This window comes from Vulpes lagopus, chromosome 12 (genome assembly GCF_018345385.1).
Source record: "Vulpes lagopus strain Blue_001 chromosome 12, ASM1834538v1, whole genome shotgun sequence".
In the NCBI taxonomy this organism is placed as follows: domain Eukaryota; kingdom Metazoa; phylum Chordata; class Mammalia; order Carnivora; family Canidae; genus Vulpes; species Vulpes lagopus.
Window position 1 is genome coordinate 60,206,380 of NC_054835.1, and position 19,357 is coordinate 60,225,736.

The 19,357-nt window shown below is 52.0% G+C and overlaps 1 protein-coding gene across 3 annotated transcripts in view; it reads right to left on the reverse strand.

Annotated features, from left to right (window-relative positions):
* The window catches only part of CSNK1D (casein kinase 1 delta), a 33,756-nt gene that overhangs the window by 5,889 nt on the left and 8,510 nt on the right, over positions 1–19,357 (reverse strand). For 2 of the 3 annotated variants that reach the window (XM_041724339.1, XM_041724340.1), the window contains exons 3-8: positions 7,587–7,735; positions 6,838–7,066; positions 6,224–6,394; positions 5,667–5,815; positions 3,734–3,905; positions 3,107–3,246 (exon numbers count right to left, since the gene is read on the reverse strand). In XM_041724339.1, coding sequence (XP_041580273.1) covers positions 3,107–3,246; positions 3,734–3,905; positions 5,667–5,815; positions 6,224–6,394; positions 6,838–7,066; positions 7,587–7,735 — 1,010 coding nt within the window. Of the gene's footprint in view, positions 1–117; positions 183–3,106; positions 3,247–3,733; positions 3,906–5,666; positions 5,816–6,223; positions 6,395–6,837; positions 7,067–7,586; positions 7,736–19,357 lie in introns of all 3 variants that reach the window. The other variant, XM_041724341.1, reaches the window with a different exon arrangement.

Below are 19,357 nucleotides of genomic sequence, written 5' to 3' on the forward strand. Positions count from 1 at the left end.
AGCACCTGGCATGCAAGCCCAGTCCCACCTGCGCACCCCTGTGGTGGACGCAGGGGTGGTCAGCGCCCGCCCGCCCGGTGCCTGCCGTCTGACAAGACCCGACATGAGCACACTCACCCGGTGCTGCCTTCCAACGGGGAGACGTGCAGCTACTTGCCGTGGTGTTCGAAAGGAATGCTATTCTGAGGTGGGGGGAAAAGAGAGCTGTTGGTAAGGGCTCTGCTGGCACGAGCACGGAGGCCTTCCTCACCTCACTTCAGCCAGGCCCACCACTGGCCGCGCCGCCTCACAGGGGACCCCAGGAACCTGGTGAGTGGCCCCCGGGCGAAGGCAGCCACTGCTGCTCCTCTGGGTCGCTCGGCTGACGAGGCCAACAAGGGGCCAGGCACAGCCTCCTCACTCCTCCGGCAGTGAGCCAACCTGACATCCAGCCCCACCAGGACGCACGGACTGGCCACGAGGAAGACGGAAGGGCTGCAGGTCTTGTTTCGGGAGCATGAAAACCAACCAACTGAAAGGAGTAACTGGCTCAGAGACCGGGACGCATCCTATTAACAGCACTGGACCCAGGAGGCCTTTTCTTCTCAGAGAGAAAAACCCGCAGAAAGGTTCACTGACCGGATGTTCTCTGGGCTCCGTGCTGCCCTGCTTGAGAAGCCGGACTCACACTCCGGGTCGGTAGTGAGGGCACTGTGCTCTAGCACGAACCGCCCTCGAGAAGGGAGTCGGGCAGAGGAGCGGCCACCCTCCTGGAAGTCGGAGTGCGCCACGGCGGGGGGCTCAGGACAAAGGACACAGGTGTCAACGGCCCCTCCCCGTGGCCAGCTGGAGAGTCAGCAGGGTCCTCCCACAGGCGGGCGGGCGGCTCGAGCACCTTCCTGCTGAAGATCAACTACTTCCTTGGACTTGCTACCTCTGCACAGGACACAGCCTCTCCTCAGCGTGCACAAAGAACTGAGACAGAAACAGCAGCCACGGGGGAAGCTGGCGGAACATGGCCTCAGCCCCAGGGGGGACAGGGCCACCCTTGCTTTACAGAAGCATCACCGGTCTACCTTCACCCCACTGTCTTTGGGGGAAATGTGAATGGAACCTGAAGAATCGTAGAAACTGGGGCAACTGCCCTTGCTCTGGAACTTCTAAACCACCAAGGCAGACATGGGGGTCAGCCTCTTGCTGTCCTGCAGGGTGCCTGTCACCCCTCGGAAGGCAGGAGCCTCTCGCAGAGTCCCCTAAGGAAGGGCGCTGGTGGGTGATCAGGAAACCCCAGAGAAGGACATCCATGGGACAGGGCTGCATCGAGGACACACCTCCAGGAACTAACTGTGTCCTCAATGTGAAGATCCTAAGAAACCCTCTAGGGTGACCAGTGCTCCTTTCAGGGGGAGGGGGAAACCGCAAATCACATCTCTGGAGACTCCTTCCTCCTGTCCAGCCCCGCGGCTTCTTCACAAGCAAAGACAAAAGAACAAGCGCACGGGACTCCCAGTGGCAAGCTGGTCCCAGCCAGGACCTCATGGCAAGGCTCCTGGGGCGTGTGGGCTGAGGCTGGACACGCCGCAGAGGAGGAGCTGGGCTCAGCCCAGGGGTCGCAGGCTCTCCAATCCTTTCCTTTCCCTCAGGGGTCCCAAACCCTTCAGGCACTTTCTTTTCTCACAAAGAGAGTTTGCTCCTTCCTTAATCTCTGCTGGCGGAGGCCCAGGCTGTGGGTCCAGAGTCCAGACAGAGCCCGGGGCGTCCACAGACCCAGAGCAGGCCACAAGCTTGTACTCTCGGCCACGCGTGGGCACACATCGCCCAGGACCGCTTCCTGGCTGCTGATTCATGGATTCCGGGGCCTGTGGGAAGAAGCCTGGAGCCCTCTCTGTGTCCCGCGGGAAGGAGGAGGGGTGTGGGGCTGGGAGCCACAGTGGGCCCAATCTCATAACCCTGGCCAGACTCCCCAGGCCCCACAACTCAAACTATCCGCACCCTAAGTCTCTCTGGGAGAAACTTATACAGAAACAACCCATTTCTGGCATAAATACTGGTAAACTGGACGCGTTTATAGTGAACTATATCCACTTCACTTGATTAAAAGCAAAGGTCAGGACACAGACCAAGCAGACACCGCAGAACTGGGGTTCCAAGCAGTTCTCACAGACCCCGCACTCCCCTAGCCAAGGTGCTCGACCCACCAATCCACCAATAAGCTACACCGAGCCCCAAGCGCGTGCCCACAGCACGGCCCAGTGCTAACCCAGCCACGAGAGGCCTGAGAACAGCCCAGCACTCTAGCGCCTTCCTCAATCAGTGCCTGCCACCCAGCAGACACCACAGGGCACAGGCACCCGGAGGACCCCAGCAGAGACAGGAACAACGACCTGCTCAGGTGGGTGCTCTATCCCCTGACCCCACCGCCACTCGCACAAGAGGACCCTGAAAGGTACCCGAGGAAGAAAGTCCATGTGCGTGCGAAGAGCTCATCTGTGGAGGGCACGTGAGTGAATGCACAAGAGCCACGGCACCAAAGCCACAGAGGGAAGAGCAGGATGTGAGCGGAGGGGCCTCACGCGGCCCAGCCATTTCCCTGAGAACACCTGCCTTGTCAGAAGACAAGCAGACAGGGACTTCCGAAGACGGGAACCCTCCCTCGCGGCACACTGCCTGGAGCCAGGCTCCAACAGGCTCGTCCACACCACCTTACAGGGGCCGCCAGCAGTCCCCCCACAGGCTGTGTGTGCCCATGACAAACACGTGGTGTGAGATGTGGCGTTTCCAGTCTGCATGGCAAGGCAGCCCAGAGTCCAGGGCTGGCTCAGGGATGGAGCTGGGGCTGCAAGGAAGGCAGCAGAAGAGAAAAAGCCCCATCACCTGTACCCGCGGCTGGGGAGACAAGCCCTCGTCCGCCTTGGGCTCCCAACCCAGGGGCTGCACGGCAGCAAGAGGCAGTGTCCCTCTCCAGTTAAAACTCAGACATGGAGGAGGAAGGAAAGAAGCAAGCTCGTCAGCACCCACATCCCACTCGGCTTGGCGCCCTAAGAGCAGCCCCGACACAGAGAGGCCCGAGGCCTGCAGCAGCCCGACCTCAGCGAGCCCAGAGCGCGTACCCGTGCGGTGCGCGTACCTGTGAGGTGGACATGCGGGAGGTGTCTTGCCGGCCCGTGAGATCAGAGGACGAGATGTTGACAGGAGCGCCGCGGTGCAGCCGCATACTCACTTTCCGCTCTCTTTCCACACCGGACACGGGCCGAGGAGAGGTGTTAGCTGGAGGGGGAGACAGGGGCGAGGGTGAGGGCTTGGGGCAGCCCCATACCCGGTGTGAGGGGGCCTCTCCTCAGCATCCACGAGCAGAGGGGTGGGTGCTGCTGCACCCTGGCCGGCTTGCACCCCGATTCTGAGCTCAGCAGTGGTGGGCAGAGCACACGAAACACTCAGGGATGCCAGCGTGTTGGCTCCAGGCGGGCCTTCCTGGGAGCAAAGCACCAGGTACTGAGAGCCTCCGAGGGAGCACTCGGAATCACAAGAAAGAGAAACAACGGTGACAGGGCCTTCCAAGTCCTGTGCAAGAGACGTCCCCGGGCCGGCCAATCCTCAGAAACCAGAGTCTACGGGAACCACAAGCACACAGCCTCGCCCACGAGGTGCGCCCACCTGGACCCGTGTGGGGCCCTGCAGCTCAGCCAGAGCAGCCAACATACAAACCAGAAACCCCCAAGTGCCTGCTGAGGAGACGTGGTGCTTGCCCACTCACCAGTGTGTGAGGTAGGGGTGAGGGGGGTGGGAGGAGCCACTTCCTGGGTGCCCCTCAGGCGGCCAGAGGCCGTGGAGGGGAGGCCGCGGGCGGCTGGGTTTCGGGAGTGCCTCAGCCGCTCCTCTCGGTCCCGGCGCTCCCGCTCAGCATCATCAGCGGCCCGGCTGGCTCCCTGCGAAGGAAACAGGGTAAGACCAGACTGAACGGGGTTTGGTGGAAACAGGCTGTCCCCTGCGACTCCAGAACACACCAGGCGCACTTGGACCTGCTGCTAGAGAAGCCATCCGCAGCAACACAGCCGGCCGGGATGAGGCGGCTCTCCCTCTAGGACAGCAGCCTGCCCCTAGACCCTGTGAGCGCACGCACGAGGTGTCCCTGACACCGAACTCCAAACACGGATGGGAAATGGGTGGCCTCTCCCCACTGAGCATCCACACTGGGGTGAGAAATTGCAGGAGGTCAGGTCAGTGGCGGGCCCGATGTGCTGGTGTCCAGGGGATCCCAGAGGCACGCGGAAGCAGTGGCGTCTGGTGGGCAGCGGGCCCAGCCAGAGCCCAGACTGCCAGCCCCAGGGCACATGTTGGGCCAGCGCCCATGTGACAAGAATGCAGGCAGCCAGGTCTGTCCTGGAAGGCCCGCACAGTGGCCACCACTTCACTGGCTGTGCTCCCAGCACAAACAGCTAGTTATACTCAGTGAATGACGAACCAGAGTAGGGGGTGCAAAACCCGCCATGTTGTAACAAACAGCGCTGTAACGCAGTCTGCAAAGGGCAGCCCACAGGCCAACTCCAGCCACCAGTTTCTGTAAATGAAGTTTTTCAGCTGCAGCCACACCCACCTACAACACACAGCGCCTGTGGCAGCTTCCCAGCGGCAGCGCAGAGCTCAGGGCTTGGACCACCAGGCACACACCGCCAAGCGGACATGACTCATTCTCCGGCCCTTCCCAGAGAAGGGTAGCCAGCCCCGCTGGGAGGGGGATGATGCCAGAAGATGGCCCAGACTCTGGGCGATGTGGGGTGGTACATCCTGAGCCAGCCCACCGTGGGGCACCCATCTCCCCTGTGGGGCATCACCTCTGCACGTGCCAAGGCCACAGAACCAGTCTGTCTGTCTTATGCCCTCCAAAGGGGAGGTTCTGCTCCTCTGTCAGATCTTGTTACCTTGGAAAGGTTCCAATTTCTGTTTTAAGTTCATAACTAAGGAGAACAAATTTGTAACAAAAGATGAAGTTACAAAAAACCCTGAAACTTTCTGGCAACAGTGTCTGAAAATTAATTAATTAGGTTCATAAGAGATTCAGGGTGGGCGGGCAGATTTAGAGAAGAAAAACATCAGAGCTCAAGTTCTACACACAGTCACACGCAAACACCTGTGCCCATTTGATAAGCCAGGTACCAAAGTCAGTGACAGTCTAGCACCTCTCCAGGCACCCACCCGCTCGCTCACCTGCACAGCTGCGTCGGAAGGAGGAGGGGCAAGAGGTGACCGCACCTTGCTGAAGCCCTTGGCCATACCCTCCCGCACAACACGCTCTCTGGACCCGTGCCTCAACATCACAGGCAGTCACAACCACGGTGCTCTTAGCCACGTGGACGGTGATAATAGAAGGACCTTCCAATTAAAGATTTATCACTCAAGTAACAGCCTCGGTTCTGGGCAGACTTGCACCTGCGAGACATCCTCTGCTGGCTCCAGGGGGCCCAGCACCGACCAGGTGCCGCCTCTGCTCTCCCGATGGGTAACTTGCTTCTCAGAACCTCCCGCCCATGGTGGACCCCACCTAGGCCACAGCCCTCACAGGTAGGCTCGGCTCCCCCAATGCAGCGCATGTGCCTTCTAAAGCCTGCACCTCGTCCAGCAGAGGCCTTTGGCTGACCGGCTGTTTCCCCTTCCATACCATGATGTAAACGAGCTGGTGGCACACTTACAAATTTGAGCATGTTCCAGTCGAACACGTAGTCATAGGAGAAGCCCTGGCGGTGGAAAAGATTCCTGAAGAGCTGCCTCAGGTAGGAGTAGTCAGGCTTGTCGTCAAAACGCAAGGAACGGCAGAAATTCAGGTATGTGGCAAACTCAGCTGTAAAATAAGAGACTCGGCGCTAACTAGCAATACCTGACCGCCTGGCCACTGACATTACTGCCAACATCTGTGGTCGCACACTTAAGACGGGAGACGCGGCATCACAAACACTGGTCACGTTGGGAGGAACCTTCGTTTAAGGAAACCCAGCACTACAGAGCACAGCTTACTTTCAGCTGGGGCATTTCTCCACAGGAACAAAGGGAAACTCCCTGGGTCATGGCCCCGGAAGGTAAATGAGCGCTGGGGACAGAAGGCTGCCGCCAGCTCAAGGACAGGCCACTGACCCCACTCTTCACTGTCTGGGAGTTGGCCTCAGGGGCCGTGCCTTGTTTTGGCTCCCAGTGCCCTCCCTGACCCTGGAGACCACGGGCTGGCCCGGCGCCTGCACTCGAGGACACGCACAGGGGTAGCTTTTACACAGCACTTCAATGGGGGTGGACATCTTCTTCTCACTGATGCGTTCATACTTCTGCCTTTTGGTGGCTGCCTTCAGCCCCTGCCAGGGCAGAGAGCCCAGATTGAAGTACATGAGCACATAGCCCAGTGACTCCAGGTCATCTCTTCGAGATTGTTCTGGAAAAAGATGGGAAACAGGTCAAGGACAGCATGTGTGTGCCTGCAGCCACAGTGCCGAGAGCTCAGACACACTCTTACTGTGAAAATGAACTTTTGAAACCACAGAAAAATATTCTTGGATTCTTTGTTTCACCAGCAGCTGTCCCTGACGTGCCCTTAGGAAACTGTGACACCCTTGGATGAGTGACCCCAACGTTACAAGGACTGTCAAAAAGCCCAAACCATCATTCACCTGCCCCCACCACACCTCACAGAGGGTTTTCCAGAGTCTGGAGAACCAGCCTTTGCCACAAAGCACTGATGACAGCCTCTATGCCAAACATGCTGACCACTCCCAGGGTTCCCCCAGGAGGCTGCCCCTTCCCTGAGCCAAGAGATGGACATGCCCAAGGCATCCTAGTGAGCAGGGGCACAGGAGACCCCACCACCCACGGGCTCACCGATTCCAAGATGCGTGTTGATGGAGGCGTACCGCGCCGTCCCAGTGAGGTTTTTGTTCTCGCGGTAGGGGATGTGCTGGTGGGTCCTGGCGTCCCGGTACTTCTTGGCCAGCCCAAAGTCAATGATGTACACCAAGTTGCCCTTCTTCCCCAGCCCCATGAGAAAGTTATCTGGCTTCACGTCTCGGTGGATGAAGTTCTTTGAATGAATGTATTCGATGCGACTAATCTGTAGGTGGGGAAGTAATGACAAGATCGAATCCCAGCAGCAGCCTCGGGAAAGGCACCTGCTTGGCAGAGTGAGGGCCGTGCCCTCAGCTGCATGTCTTGCAGCCCTCGGCCAGAGCTGAGTAACTCAACAACCAGGGAAGGATGCTGACTGGACCACCTTTAGTACCCCAACCAGGCCCGGGCTTTTTCCCTTCTTGGCTCTCAGGGGGCTGGACCCACGGCAGCCTGATGGGACCATCACTCCCAGACACGCATCTACACCAGCAGTCCTTCCTGCAGGGTCCCACCAGGAAGCACACACAGGATCCTGAGGGAACTGGAGCCATGTGGGGTGGTCTCCAAGCCCAGCCCGCACGCATGATCCTGCACCAAAGATTAATGTTCTCACTCAGTCCCTGGGCACTAACAGGCATAAGACAAGGACAAGAGTCCCTGAACGAGCTGCCAGATTTCTGAGTCACAGCAAGCACATGTCAGGGGCCCAGCTTCCCTGTCACCTCAGAAAAATGGATTCTTACCATCTGGTCAGCAAGCAGCAGGACAGTTTTGAGGCTGAACTTCCTCGAGCAGAAGTTGAAGAGATCCTCCAGGCTTGGCCCCAACAGCTCCATCACCATGACATTGTAGTCTCCCTCTGCACCACACCACCGGATGGTGGGGATGCCCACTGCAAGAGAGACCCGCCATGCCTGTGCTTGCACGCTGGCACACACCCCACGAGACACACACCATGAGGCCAAGACCAGGCGGGCAGCGGCTAGAAGTGACACCAAGTAAAGAATGGAAGGCCAGTGGCGGGTGGGGGGAGGGGGGAAGTGAGCAGACCAAGAAGGGCTCCTCTGAAAAAAGCTGAGTCCCCATCTGCCCCGCCCCGCCCCACGTCTCCCGTCCTCGGATTATCCGAATCTGGGACCAACACAGGCTCCCTGTGGTTAACCAAAGTCCACACTCTGTTCAGGTTTCCTTGGTTCCCGTCACACCCTCTCTCCGCCCGGAACGTCACATTTCCCCGGATGCCTCTGGGCCATGCTGGCTCTCCCGTCCTTGGTTTCAGGTGGCCCAGCAGTTCTGGGGGTGCTGGGACCCTCCCTCCATCGGGACATGTCTCACGTTGGGCGATGGGTTTGGGGAGGAAGACCACGGAGCTGAAGGCTTCTCATCGCGTCACTCAGGGGTCCCTGCTCATCACCGAGGATGGGCCGTGACCCCTGGCTGGGGTGTGTTCATTGTCCTCAGGGCATGTGACTGTTCTCTTTGGGAAGACCATGCGGCCCGTATGGGCTGGGGTCCTGCTCCGCTTTTTGAGGGCAGAGCATCTACATATAGTACTCAGATTTGATCTTCCCTCCCATCTACTCATTCAATCACTATTTGGTGGGATGTGGGCCTGTGGGTATCCACCTTCTACTCTCATCTGTACTAAGTCCCCCGTCACTGTTGTGAACACTGAGGGCTGGGGCCCTTGACCAAAACTAAGTTTTTAGTTCAGCTTTCTATTAAGTTGTGATACCAACTAGGCAACTCCCTTTCACTTTGAAAATTAATTACTTAAAAATGTGTTACATGTTTCATGAGAACAAATTAAAAAAATAGCTAAGTTACACAGCAGAATGAAGCAAAGGTCTTTAGCCCACCACCTACCCAGACCCAGGTCATTCCTCATAACTATGCCTACCGTTACACACCTCTCTCCACTCACTCCTGTACTCCCCACAGAATGACCTATCCAGGACTTTATCATTCCCTTGCTTTTAATAAAGAAGGATGCCTGTTTAACATTCAGCCGTTAGAAAGGATGAAGTCTTGTCATTTTAGACAACATGGATGGACTAGAGAATATCATGCAAAGTAAAATAAGTCAAAGAAAAATAAATACCATAGGATTCCATTTCTATGTAGAATCTAATGGACAAAACAGGCAAATAAGAAACATTCATAAATACAGAGTAAAGTGGTAGAGGGATCCCTGGGTGGCGCAGTGGTTTGGCGCCTGCCTTTGGCCCAGGGCACGATCCTGGAGACCCAGGATCGAATCCCACATCAGGCTCCCGGTGCATGGAGCCTGCTTCCCCCTCTGCCTATGTCTCTGCCTCTCTCTCTCTGTGACTATCATAAATAAATAAATAAAAAAAAAAATTTGAAAAAAAAAAAAAAAAAGTGGTAGAGTTGCCAGAGAGGATGGAACAAAATAGGTGAAGGGTATTAAAAGGTACAATCTCTCAAGTTATAAAATAAGTCCAAAAGAAAAAGAACAAAATAAAAAGGTCACTAGTATGAAAAGTACAGTACACAGGGAATACAGTCAATAATACTATCGGGACACGGTGACCACATCCACCATAGTGAGCACCGTGTAATATAGAGGCCTGTCAAGTCACTATGTTATACACCAGAAACTAATATAATGGAATTTTATATTTCTAATTGTTTTTCTGCCTTTTAAAAAATATTTTATTTATTTATTCATGAGAGAGGCAGAGACACAGAGGGAGAAGCAGGCTCCCTGCAGGGAGCCCGATGTGGGACTCGATCCCAGGACCCCGGGGTCACATCCTGAGCCGAAGGCAGACGCTCAACCACTGAGCCCCCCAGGTGCCCCCTACATTGCTTTTTAAGAAGTATGCCTGCTGTATAGTCTTCCCTTTGGAGAACAGATCATAATTCATCTATTCTTTGGAATAGATGTTTTGGACTATCTGGGTTTGCTTCATTACAGACGGTGCTACTAAATACACCCTTATTCATGTCCCCGGATAAAATTCTTCTACACCAAATTCTTGTTCACATCCTGTTTCCCGAGGCACATGCCTACAAACACAGAGCACAAGTTGTCTGACTCTGCAAGATAATGTCACCTTGTTTCCTAAGACGGAGAGCCCACTCCACACACCCACCAGCAGTGAGCTGGTGGAGGCAGATCGCTGACTCTTCATCAAAATGCAGTGGGTGTGAGAGAATGTGTCAATGAACTCTCAATTTGGATCTTTCTTCCATATACTTATTGGCCACACGCTGTTCTTCTTTGAAATGTCTACCCATGTCTTTTGCAGTTTCTGTACCAGGTAGTCTTTTGCCTATTTATAGCCGTTCTTTAAAAATTCTGGGTTCTGGGGCTCCTGGGTGGCTCAGTCGGTTAAACATCTGCCTTCACCTCAGGTCATGATCTCAGGATCCTGGGATCAAGTCCTGTGTCAGGCTCCCTGCTCAGAGGGGAGTTGGCTCCTCCTTCTGCCCCTCCCCCTACTTGTGCGAGTGTGCAAGCACACTGTCTCTCAAATACATAAATAAAATTTTAAAAAAATTCTTGGTACTAAACCATTGTTGCTTTTATGTCAGGCATATTTTTTCTTTTGGAGCTTTTTGATGAGAAATTCTAACAAAGATGAACATATCGATCTTTTCCATTATGAGTAATGTGTTTGGTATAAGAAACCCTGACTCAGAAGCAGATACTATTATTAAGTTACTCTACATCAACCAAGATGGAGTAATGGGGGCCTAACTTGCCCTGACACCCACAAAAACAAGAAGACTGAACATAACTCAGAACATGTGGAAAAATGGTTTCTAAAACACTGAACATGAGACAATGAACAACACCCAGGCCTGAAAGACGGGACACAAGCTGCGTGGGCCATAGGCTGCCCCCTTCCTGCCTCAACTGTCAGCAGAAATGCAAAAACTGAACAGACAAAAATAACTTGACTTCATCCCATAACTAGGCAGAGAAAGAACCTGAGGAACAGAATAAAATACCAAGCAGGTGAGCAAGTAAAATTCACAACGTCTGCCGTCCAAAGATTACCAGGTATGCAAAGAAGTGGAAAACATCCACACTGAGAACAATCAATTGAAACTGGTTCAGATGTTAGAATTAGCAGAGAAGCACAATAAGAGTTATGATAGGGATCCCTGGGTGGCTCAGCAGTTTGGTGCCTGCCTTCCACCCAGGGCGTGATCCTGGAGCCCTGGGATTGAATCCCACATTGGGTTCCCTGAATGGGGCCTGCTTTTCCCTCTGCTTCTCTCTCTGTGTGTGTCTCTCATAAATAAATAAATAAAAATCTTAAAAAAAAAAAGTTATTATAGAGGTGTCTGGGTGGCTCAGTCAGTTAAATGTCTGACTCTTGATCTTAAGGTCATGGGATTGAGCCGTGTTAGGCTCTGTGCTTTGCAAGGAGTCTGCTTGAGATTCTCCCCCCCCATCTCTCCCTTCGTGTGTGCTCTCTAAAAATAAATAAATAAATATTTTAAAAGTTATTATATATTCTAATTATATTCCATGTCAAAAAAGCTACAAAGGGGTGGCATGGAAAATTTATACAAGACTCAAATCTGGGACACCTGGGTGGCTCAGTGACTGAGCATCTGCCTTCAGCTCGGGTTGTGACCCCGGGGTTCCAGGATTGAGTCCCACATCGGGCTCCCCACAGGGAGCCTGCTTCTCCCTCTGCCTGTTGTCTCTGCCTCTCTGTGTCCCTCATGAATAAATAAAATCTTAAAAAAAAAAGGTCTCAAATCCAACTTTTATAGATGAGAACTAGTGTCTGAGATTAGATGGTGCAAAAGAAAAGCCGCATGACTCGAAGGCATAGCAACAGATACTACTGGAAAAGCAGCAAGAACAGCTTCAAGCCACCTAATACTTATATCACTGGAGCACTCAGGAAAGAGGGAGGAGAGGGCCGGAGATGTTGGAAGTAGCTGGATGAAGACAACAAACCCAGAGATGTAAGCTAGGCCGACCCTACACACAAGGGCCACAAAGAACATCACACAAATGTCCACACTTGCTAATAAAATCACTCACAACTAGTGATAAAGAGAGCATCTTGAAAGCAACCAGTCGGAAAAAAACCACGTTATATAAAGAGGACAAAGACCAGGATGGCTGCAGACTCGTCAGAAACGAGGCATCTAAAAGAACACAGTGGGGCAACATGTTTCAAGTACCGAGGACAAAAAACCTCCAAAAACCAAGATGAATGAACAGATTTTCAGATATAAAAAAGCTGGAGAATCCATCAGCAGCAGACCTGCACTGCTACATATGGGAACAGTCACCCTTCAGGCAGAAGGCAAGCAATGCCAGGCAGAAGTGTGGGCCCACACAAAAAGATGGAAAGCACTGGAAATAACAGAAGTTCACATATAAGATTTATAAATCTTTTTTTTATATAAAGATTTTATTTATTTATTCATGAGAAACACAGAGAGGCAGAGACACAGGCAGAGGGAGAAGCAGGCTCCCTGTGGGGAGCCCACGAGACTCGATCCTGGGACTCCAGGATCACACCCCGGGCCAAAGGCAGGAGGAGCTCAACCACTGAGCCACCCAGGTATCCCTCACATCTAAGATTTTTTTTTTTTTGTGACTCTTTTTTTAAAATTTTTATTTATTTATGATAGTCACACACACAGAGAGAGAGAGAGAGACAGAGACAGAGACATAGGCAGAAGGAGAAGCAGGTTCCATGCACCGGGAGCCCGACGTGGGATTCGATCCTGGGTCTCCAGGATCGCGCCCTGGGCCAAAGGCAGGCGCTAAACCACTGCGCCACCCAGGGATCCCACATCTAAAATTTTTAAAAATTACTTAAATCCCTTTAAGAGAAATGCCTATTTGGGACACTTGGGTGGCTCAGTGGTTGAGCATATGTCTGCCTTTGGCTCAGGGTGTGATCCTGGGTTCTGGGATCAAGTCCCGCATTGGGCTCCCTGTGAGGAGCCTGCTTCTCCCTTTGCTCCTCCTCCCCCTGCTCGTGCTCTTGCAAATCAATCAAAAAAAATTTTTTTAAAAAGGTTTATTTATTTATTCATGAGAGACACAGAGAGAGGCTGAGATATAGGCAGAGGGACAAGCAGGCTCCTCGCAGGAGCCCGATGCAGGACTAGATCCTGGATCCCAGGATCACGCCCTGAGCCAAAGGCACCCACCCAACCGCTGAGCCATCCAGGCGTCCCCAATAAATAAAATCTTAAAAAACAAAAGAAATATAAATAAAATACTTGATTAATCCAAAAACAGGCAAAGGAGGAGGGGAGACCAAAACCAGCAGTAAGATGGTAAAAAAACAAAACACAACAAAAAAACAAACCTGGCCTGTCAGGAACCACATCAAGCGTTAAGTCCTCCCAACACTGCACACAACAGGTTCTAAGGAGGACACCAACTTTAGACAGAAGGTTGCACGGAGCTGGGTTCACACAGGGTGCAGCAGGCTACGGAGAGCATTTCTGGGCATGTGCCTGTTATTTCAAAAGGATAAAGGCCTTACTTGTCAGGAGAATATAACCACTCCATACATTCGTGCACCTAATAGCAGAGCTAAAACATGTGAAGTAAAACTGCACGGAAGCTGGCAAAACACACAATTTGATGGTGTCCTTAACAGGCCCTCGGACTCTCAAGTACACCTGGGCTGGTTACCAAGACAGACCCAACGATGGACATAAAACAGGCCTGGAGTTAAAAGGATTCAAGTTGTACGAAGTATGCTCTCAGATGACAATGGAATTCAGTCAGAAATAACAGAGTGCTCTCCGGAAAACCCCCAAATATCTGGATGCTATATAATACACTTTAAAATAACCCGCCTATCAGGGAGAAATCAGTAGAGGAATTAGAAAGTTTTTTGAACTAAATAAAAATGAAAACACAACACATCAGGGTTTATGAGACCTGCTCTAGGGGCACCTAGGGAAAATCAATAGCAACCAAATGCCTCAGAAAATAGCAAATTAAACCCAAAGTAAACAGATGAAATGAAAATGATCAAGCAGTAATCAAGGGAAAGGAACATAAAGAAACAAAGAGAAAAATTACTGAAACCACATGTTTTTTGAGAAGATTTTTGATAAACCTCTAATCAGACTGATCAGGAAAAAATAAGAGAAGGCACAAATTAGCAATATTGAATGGATTCTACGTCTATTTAAAGGCTAGTAGAGGAACATTATAAACAGTTTTATGTCAGTAAATTCAGTAACAGATGACACAGACAGTTTGAAAGACACCAACCATCAAAGTCCTGTCACTGCTGGTGGGAACGTAATGGGACAGCCACCTGGAAAGCAGCTGGACTTTATTAAAAGGGAAAAGCATTCGCCTACTTCTGATTCAGCCATTCCACTCCTAGAAAAGATATTTACCCATGAGAAGAGGAAATGAACGTCCACGCAAATACCTACGCAAACATTTACAGCATCTTTGTCAGGAACGCCCATGAACAGCTTTCTTAATCCTCTACTCCGGGCACTTCTCAGTCATGGGGAGGACTCTTGGAGGGGGGGCAGGCTTTCTGGAGCAGGAGCGTGGCCGGGCCACAGCTGCAGACTCGCTGCTGTAAGCTCACAGGCATTGCTCTCAGAGGCACTAGGTCACTTCTCACTGTCCCAAAGAACTACGCCCGGGGTCCCACATTCTTTAGGACTCCAATTGCCCTGACCCTGTATAAATGACGGATCTTGATGGCTTCTAACTGCTCTTGATGTAATAAGCATTCTGGTTTTACGTTCCCGTATTTCTCGGTGATGCTCTTTCTGTACCGCGTTCTCTCTCGGGGCAAAGCCATTTCGGGGAGGGGGTCAGCAGCAGCCCAGGACTCTGGAGCAGGACTATGCTTTGCCATTTCCCCAGCGTGCAAAACTACTTGGGGTGCGCAGGAACCACCCCATTTTACCAGGGCTGCCTTGTGACTTGATGTCTCTCTCCTAGAAGATTGGGCATTGGTCTGAACAGGAAAGGTGGTACAAAGGGGTCAAAAGGCGCTGAGAAGCCCCGACTATGGTATGTTGGTCTGCACCAGCAATGGACTCCCATTCTGGACCCCCAATCTCAGGACATGGGCTCCCTTCACTGGCTCAGTCCAGCCTACCAGCACATCAGGGTCCGTGTGTGTGTATGAAGCAAAGCCCCAGGGGCACCTGGGTGGCTCAGTGGGTTAAGTGAAGCAAAGCCCCAAATCCTTAACCTTGAACAATGCTGGGTTTTCCTACCTGGGCTTCCAGAGACCTTGATGTCCAGGGCCAGCACCCTGCCACAGCAGTGGTTAGTGCCATGGTGGGGAGTATGATGGAGTGCACTGGGACCATCCGTGCCTCATTCTGGTTTCTAGCCACTCCCTTGAATCACTGTGTCTGTTAGGCCTGGAGGACTTACAAGGTGCCGGCTGGGTGATCAATAGGCAGCCTGGCTTGTGTAAACAGAATGAGCTGGTCTTTCTCCATGTTCTTCTGGGGTTTTATTGTTCACCAACTTAAGTATGTATGTATATATGTTGAAGGGGGTGGTCTTGAGCCATCTCTTCTTGGTGCCCCTTTTTTCTATTTCCTATTTGGGCCAATCTTCTGTTTTAAAAGCTTGCCTCCTTCCTACCTTATTCCTTTCTCTACCCACCCTGTCCTACTCAAAAGCTCGTATACTCTTACAATTCCTGGGTTGGCTGCACAATGCTTAAATGATTTGCACAAAATTCTGAAGAAGCCAGAAACGTTCCATCCCTTGCCCCCAACCTCCTGAGTCAAAACTGTTCTTTGTCGTGATTCATGCCAAACATGTTGCTGTATTTAGAGGGATCAAACCTCTTTCAGTCTCTAATCCTAGGGAAAAGGTGTGGGGTGGGGGGCTGGGAAACCAAGAAGGGAAGATGACTGGACCTCCAAGTTACTCAGGAGCGTCCCTGAAGGTTTAAGACATGCATGTCAAAGGGGCCACAAGATGGTTTAGTAGGATATGGTTGACTGTAACTCCATGTTTAATGCAGGAAACCAAAGTTTTCTGTGGAATCTTGAACTTCTGGGGAAGGAGAGAAGCTTGTGCCTATCTGCCTTCTCCCAAGCTTCCTCCTGCTCTTGAATTGCAGGAGACTGAGCCCCTAGTTTTAGTGACGCCATCCCTGGAGCATACAGATGTGATGGTGGGATCTGTGACTGCTGTGTAACACACACACACACACACACACACACACACACACACACACACACACACCAACCCTTTCCTTTCCCCTCAGAAGATACAGAAGAGATGGGATGGTACCTGGGGGGACACAGACATCTTTAACGGATTGGTACTGGTGTAATGAAGTGAACCGATGATATGTGTAGAGTGAGAGCCAGCTACCCACCAGAGGTCCATTCCTTTACAAATAACAAAGTTTTATTTCTTCCTCTCCCACCCTTATTTTTAAATGCTCTTCTTTGTCTTTGGAGCTAGAAAGGGGACCCCGTGCCATGCTAGAGAGGAATGGTGATGATGAGACCAAAGAGGATGTGGCTTCAACAGAAGCTCAGATGCCAGGCAGCTGGGAAATAACCTGCATAACTGACCATCCTGGGGGGACACGTCCTTGCAGGCAGGTGCGGCACCCAACGTCATCCTGCAGGCCAAGGGCCTGCCTGCTCCCTGAGACACAATTCCACTCTCAGGCTGTGCACCAGAAAACATGATCGGGTGCTATCGAGGCACCATCCCCAAGAGTAAGAGGCCGGAAGCAGGAGCGAACTGCTTAGGGACAGGAGGTTACTAAACAGCAGCCATGTCAGCACAGGGCATCTTGGGAGCACGTGGGGTCAAAAGTAAAGTTGAACGGTATGTGAAAACCATACCAAAGACGTTCATATGTTGCACATGTGAGGCAGATGTGACTCAAAGACGCACGGAGTCTGTTTACACCGCTGAGGTGTTTCAATGGCAGCACCCTTTCTCCTAGTGGTCGATCCCAAAGTCTTGTTACCCAGCATCAGGGAGCAGAGAGAATGCAATAAAGGCAGAGCGCCCTTGCTCTCAAGAGTTCTCTGGTGAGAAGATGCTCAGCTTTCTGTGTAGCCTGCTTTGTCCTGAGCAGTCTAGATATCAAGTGCTGAGGCCCCAGGAAGCAATCAGCCATAAAGCTATCACAAGCATGTTCCCACTGCCTGTCCGCAGACGGGGACTCTGGTGCCAGCACGATCAGAAACGTGGAAATGCACACCACTGCTGGGAGCAGGAGCAGGCAAGGCTGGTAGGGCAAAGGCAGCAGTGACCAGCATGCTACCCCCACCCACGGGCCATTCAGATGGCAAATGGGTGGCCTAGTGTCACTACGTGTAGTTCAGTTCTCAACACTTGATGGGAGTCCAAAGATACCAAAATCTCTGCTTGGGGGTGAAAAACCAGGCGACGGGAACAGGCATATGCTTTCCATTTTTACTTATGAGAAATTCCAGTATTTGACATTAATGCAAATAAATACAAATTTTCACAAAGTTTTTGGCAACTCAAACCTAAAACGACCATAAACAAACTGCCAAATGTTTCCAGACAAGGTCATTACACTTTCAAAAACAAATTACTTATGGGGTGGCAGAGAAACAAAAATCCTTAGGCAAGGATGCCAGGGGCAAACTCTGGACCATGGCTTCTCCCTCAGGGCACACTGGAACTGGTACGCGAGCACCAGGTGGGGCTGGGGTCCTGCCGCCACTCAAGTAGGTGGGAGTAAGGAGTGTTCACTTTAGGATCAGTCCCCACATATTACATATGTTCTCTGCTATGGGAACTGACCAGAACACAGGACGAGAGAAGGGAACTGGGGGACTCAGCCACTTCTACCGTGAGGGCCATGCGTGCTCAGTGCTCACCCTCACTGCCAGCCCAGATTTTATACAAATGGCCCACTCCACCCTCCCACACACCACACCCGCCCTGAGCCTTGACCAGAAGCAGCTGAGCTGTGGACTGAACAAATGTTCTCTACTGAGAGGCCACCAAAGAAGGGATGGTCCAAAGCCACCCTGGAGACATCCAGATGGGAAAGAGCAGTTGATGTCTAAGCAGGACCTGGCACTCTACTGCATTTTGAGAAGAACATAATGTCTCCCCAAGTCATTTACCAACACAACTAAGCAAGGTTTATTCCTGCTTTTCCAGGTGTTTAATCCACCATTGCCAGCAAACTTGTGGCAGGTAGAAGCTTCTGGGGCACGGTGCTGACTGCCAGGCAGGGCAGCGGCATGCCTCCCCAGGAGCAGAGCTGCTATGCAGCAGTGGCCTGGGCATGACGATGCTCAGGTTCAAATCTCTGTCCTCGGGCAAGTTCTGCAACGGTCTGCGTATCTATTTCCTCAGTCAGGACACAAGGCTGGCTGACATGTTTCTGCACAGGACTGTAGTGGCAGCAGACAGGCCAGTTTAAGTGGAGACCGACTCCTCCCCTAGGCGGCCTGCTTGCCTAAGTGCCGCTCTCTCTAGCCAGGCACAGCACCACCGCCACGGGCCAGGCAGTGTCTACACAACCCTGCACAGCAAGCTACAGAGTACACGGCAGTCTCTCAGCTCCCTCCTATGATATATCCGCACATGCAAGCAAGCCCAGGATGCAGCATTAAAAGCACCTAAGAACCACAGTCAGAGATACTTGCCGTCCCTTCACCACAACCAAGTGGTCTGTGTGTATTTGCATGAGATGTAATGCAGAAGGCTGACCTTCAGCAAGAGGACCCCTGCATCCTGTCTGCAGCCCCGGCAGCTTCATCTTGGTTAGGAGGAATTCACACAACACTACCAGAATCATGGGCTCTGCGTTTCTGGACATCATCTCTTTTCAAAAATTGATATCTTTACCTTTTTTTTTTTTTTTTAAAGCACCTTGATAATATCCATTAAGTGCACATTTGAAACAGGAGTAAAACTCAATCTACACGTGGAGGATGGCCAGAAGGGAGAAGATCCTAGGTTTTTAGGGCCCAAGAGAAGGGGCATAAATCTTAACGCAAGGATTCAAAGTGAGATGCGATGCTGCAGCTTGGGCCCTCAGGCCTGCCGCAGACGATTGTGGTTCAGGGACAGAGAAATCCCATCCTGGAGGGAATAAAGTCTTCTCTGTCCAGTCTCTCTTATCCAATTCCTATTGGGGTATCGGCTGACTGTCTTCTTTCCTTCTGCCCTCTGGCCCTCCAGCTTGCAAATTCTCAGAGATGCTGCTTGTTAACACTCAACACAACTTTTAACTGGAAGCTTTATTCAACCCCCAGCATCAGGCCCTCCCCAACCACGAAGGCCACATCCCGAGTCATCTTCTCATCACCACCTGATAAGCTGTGTAGACTGTCCTTGATGCCTAAGAAGCCTGCCTTCTGTTGAGGGTCACCAGAGGGCAGACACAATGGCTGGGTCCTCTGCTGTCCACTCCCTGGGGCCCACAGGGGCCAGGACATTTTTACCGATGGCCTCCTCAGGCCCCCAGAAAGCCGAGATGGGATACCCTGGACCTCTTCTGTTATGCGTCCTGCAGGACTGTTTCTGTTGCTC